General features: G+C 62.7%; 1 protein-coding gene across 1 annotated transcript in view; it reads left to right on the top strand.

Annotated features, from left to right (window-relative positions):
- Positions 1-4,154, top strand: part of LOC120505871 (neurexin-2-like) — a 41,309-nt gene that overhangs the window by 26,866 nt on the left and 10,289 nt on the right. Inside the window, 2 exon segments of the mRNA XM_039716817.1 lie at positions 2,460-2,641; positions 3,042-3,213. Coding sequence (XP_039572751.1) covers positions 2,460-2,641; positions 3,042-3,213 — 354 coding nt within the window.

Below are 4,154 nucleotides of genomic sequence, written 5' to 3'. Positions count from 1 at the left end.
CCGCTGAGGGGCCGATGGGGGGCCGGGGGGGCCCCGGGGCGCTGGGGGTGCTGGCGCTGGGGGCGCTGGGGGTGCTGGGGGTGCTGGGGGTGCTGGTGCCCCCCGCCCGCCCCGCCCGCGTCTCCTCCAGCCTCTCGACCACCCACCACGTGCACCACTTCCACGGGCGGCACGGCACGGCGCCCATCGCCATCAACCGCGCGCCCTTCCTCACCCGCGGGCACCACGGTGAGCCTTCAGCCTCGTCCTCATCATCCTCACCTTCCTCATCATCCTCATCATCATCATCTGTACCCTTATCATCATCATCATCCTCATCCTCCCCATCGCCATCAACCGCGCGCCCTTCCTCACCCGCGGCCACCACGGTGAGCCTTCGGCCTCATCATCCTCATCCTCACCTTCCTCATCATCATCCTTATCATCATCCTCATTCTCACCATCATCATCATCCTCATCCTCCCCATTGCCGTCCTCCTCACTGCCTCGGGAACCTGGAACAACCTTCCTCTTCCTCCTCCTCTTCCTCCTCCTCCTCCTCCTTCTCCTCCTCCTCCTCCTTCTCACCTTCCTCCCCTCCTCCTCCTCCTCCCTGGGGGGGCCCTGTGGGGTCTGTGCCCCCCCCGTGTGTCCACGCCGTGTCACGCTCGGGATTGGGGTTTTGGGGTGATTTCGGGTGCTTTTGGGTGTTTTGTGATGGTTTCGAGCTGCGTTCCGGTGGTTTTGGGGTATTTTGGAGTGGTTTGGGCATCATCCGTACCCTTATCATCATCCTCATCATCATCCTCATCCTCATCCTTCCCATTGCCATCAACCGCGCGCCCTTCCTCACCCGCGGGCACCACAGTGAGCCTTCATCATCCCCATCATCATCCTTATAATCATCCTCAACATCCCTGTCCTCACCATCCTCATCCTCAGCTTCCTCATCATCATCATCCTCATCCTCACCTTCCTTGTCATCCTCAACATCCCCATCCTCATCCTCCTCATCCTCACCTTCCTCATCCTCCTCATCCTCACCTTCCTCATCCTCATCATCCTCATCATCCTCATCCTCTTCCTCTTCATCATCCTCATCCTCCCCATCAACCGCGTGCCCTTCCTCATCCGCAGGCACCACGGTGAGCCTTCATCGTCCCCGTCCTCACCCTCATCATCCCCATCATCATCCCCATCATCATCCTGGGGTTTTTTGAGTGTGTTTGGGGTTTTTGAGTGTGTTTGGGGTTTTTGGAGTGTGTTTGGGTGTTTTGTGATGGTTTTGGGTGTGCTTGGCGTTTTCTGGGGTGTATTTAGGGTGTTTTGGCATGGTTTGGGGTTTTTTTGGGGTGTCTTTGGTTGTTTTGGGAAGGTTTAGGTGGTTTTGGCTGTTTTGGATGTATTTTCAGTGTGTTTGTGCACCCTCCTGCAAGACCATGGCGGGGGAGACCAGAGGCACCCCCAGGCATTGGGGGGTCCTGATGTCCCCACAGCCCCTCCCCCAAATTCAGGACCCCCCCAAGTCTCGGAGCCCTCCCCACTCCTCAGGATCCCCCCTGGATGTCCCCCAAATTCAGGGCTCCCCACTCATCCTCCCCATTGCCATCAACCACGTGCGCCATGGTGAGCCTTCATCATCACCCATATCATTCTCATCTTCCTCATCTTCATCTTCATCCCAGTCATCATCACCTTTCTCATCCTCCTCATCCTCTCCATTGCCATCACCTGCGTGCCCTTCCTCACCCCTGGGCACCATGATGAGCCTTCATCACCCTCAACATCATCACCTTCATCCTCCTCTTCCTCATGGCCATCCACTGGGCCTTCCTCACCTACAGTGAGCCTTCATCACCCTCCTCATCAACCTTCCCCCTCCTCCTCCTCACAGGGACCCCAAAACCCTCATCATCATCATCATCATCGTCATCATCATCCTCTTCCTCAGCCTCAGGCTCCCTCAGCCTCCTCTTCACAATGACAGGGACACAGATGGCCTTCCTCCCCCTCTTCCTCCTCCTCCTCCTTCACCTCCTTCTCCTCCTCCCCCTCTTCCTCTTCCTCCTCCTCCTCCTCCTTCTCCTCCTCCTCCTCTTCCTCCTTCTCCTCCTCCCGTTTCTCACCCTCCTCCTCCTCCCCAGCTGCTCGCGGGTACTTCAGCCTGGCCTTCCTCCCCCTCCTCCTCCTCCTCCCCTGTCACCGCCTCTTCCTCCTTCTCCTCCTCCTCCTCCTCCTCACTGCCTCGGGAACCTGGAACAACCTTCCTCTTCCTCCTCCTCCTCATGAACGCTGGTGTCCCCCCCCAAAAAAAAAATTCCAGATCACCCCCAAACTCCGGGGTCCCTCCTGGACCCCCCCACGTGCCCCAACTCCAGGGGGGTCCCCCTGCCCTCGGGGACCCCCAAACCCCTGAGCACCCCCAGATCCGCCTCCCCCCGCTTGCCCCCCTGACCCCCCGCTTTTCTCTCCCCCCCCAGCGGGCACCACGTACATTTTCGGCAAGGGGGGGGCCCTGATCACCTACACGTGGCCCCCCAATGACCGGCCCAGCACCCGCGCCGACCGCCTGGCCCTGGGCTTCAGCACCCGGCAGCGCGACGCGGTGCTGCTGCGCGTGGAGAGCGCCGCCGGGCTCGGCGACTTCCTGCAGCTCCACATTGTAAGGGGGGGCCAGAAATTGGGGTACGGGGGTGCTGGGAGGGGCTGGAGGTACTGCATCATAAATTAGGGGGTGGGGGGTTCATGGGGGTCTTAGGGGGTTTGGGGGCTTTGGGGATTCCTGGTCAAGCCAGGTTTGGTGAATTCCCGCAGCTCCACGGCTTAAGAGGGGACAAAATTGGGGTGCAGGGGGTTTAATGGGGGTCCGGGGGGTCTCCAGGACTCCTTGGGGGTCCTGGGGGGCTTTGGGGGTACAGGGAGGGGGGGCTCTGTGGATTCCTGTTAAAATCCAGATTTGGCGATTTTCCTGCATCGTAAGACTGACCAAAATCGGGGTGCTTGGGGGAAGGGGGGGTCCATGGGACAGGCACCCACCGGTGCCCCCCGTGCCCACCCCGCAGGTGCAGGGGGCTGTGGGGGTCCTGTTCAACGTGGGCACCGAGGACATCGCGCTGGAGGAGCGGGGGGCGGCCGTCAGCGATGGGCGCTTCCACGTCGTCCGCTTCACGCGCAGCGGCGGCAACGCCACGCTCCAGGTGGACGGCGGCCCCCTGCACGAGCGCTACCCGCCAGGTACCCCCCGCCGCGCCCCGGGCACCCCAGGGCCCCTAGAGACACCCCCAGGTATGGCCCAGGTGTTCCCCAGGGCTCCTACAGACCCCGCAGGTGCTCCCCAGGTGTTCCCCAGGTGTTCCCCAGGTGTTCCCCAGGGCTCCTACAGACCCTACAGGTGTTCCCCACGCGCTGGAGGAGCGGGGGGCGGCCGTCAGCGATGGGCGCTTCCACGTCGTCCGCTTCACGCGCAGCGGCGGCAACGCCACGCTCCAGGTGGACGGCGGCCCCCTGCACGAGCGCTACCCGCCAGGTACCCCCCGCCGCGCCCCGGGCACCCCAGGGCCCCTAGAGACACCCCCAGGTATGGCCCAGGTGTTCCCCAGGGCTCCTACAGACCCCGCAGGTGCTCCCCAGGTGTTCCCCAGGTGTTCCCCAGGTGTTCCCCAGGGCTCTTACAGACCCTACAGGTGTTCCCCAGGGCTCCTACAGACCCAGCAGGTGATCCCCAAGTGATCCCCAGGTGTTCCCCAGGTGTTCCCCAGGTCTCTTACAGACCCTGCAGGTACCCCCCAGGTACCCCCCAGGTACCCCCAGGGCTCTTACAGACCCCACAGATGTTCCCCAGGTACCCCCAGGGCTCTTACAGACCCCACAGGTACCCCCCAGGTACCCCCAGGTGCCACTCAGGGCTCCCCCAGACACCCAAGGGACACCCCAGGTGCTTGGGGACACCCCTATGGCACCTTGAGACACCACAGGGACACCCTGGGACACCCCTATGGCACCTACAGGGACCCCAGGGCACCCCCAGAGCCCCCCCAAGTCCCCCGTGGCACCTTTGGACACCCCGGGGTCACCCCAGGTGCTTGGGGACACCCCAGAGCCCCCCCCTAACGAGGGCACTAACGAGGCAGCGCTAACGAGGGGTCCCACAGCCACCCCCCGCCCCTCCCCCGCTA

This window comes from Passer montanus, unplaced genomic scaffold (genome assembly GCF_014805655.1).
Source record: "Passer montanus isolate IOZ18808 unplaced genomic scaffold, ASM1480565v1 scaffold360, whole genome shotgun sequence".
Classification (NCBI taxonomy): domain Eukaryota; kingdom Metazoa; phylum Chordata; class Aves; order Passeriformes; family Passeridae; genus Passer; species Passer montanus.
Note: the sequence above shows the minus strand (reverse complement) of the source record. Positions and strands in the feature narration are given on the sequence as shown.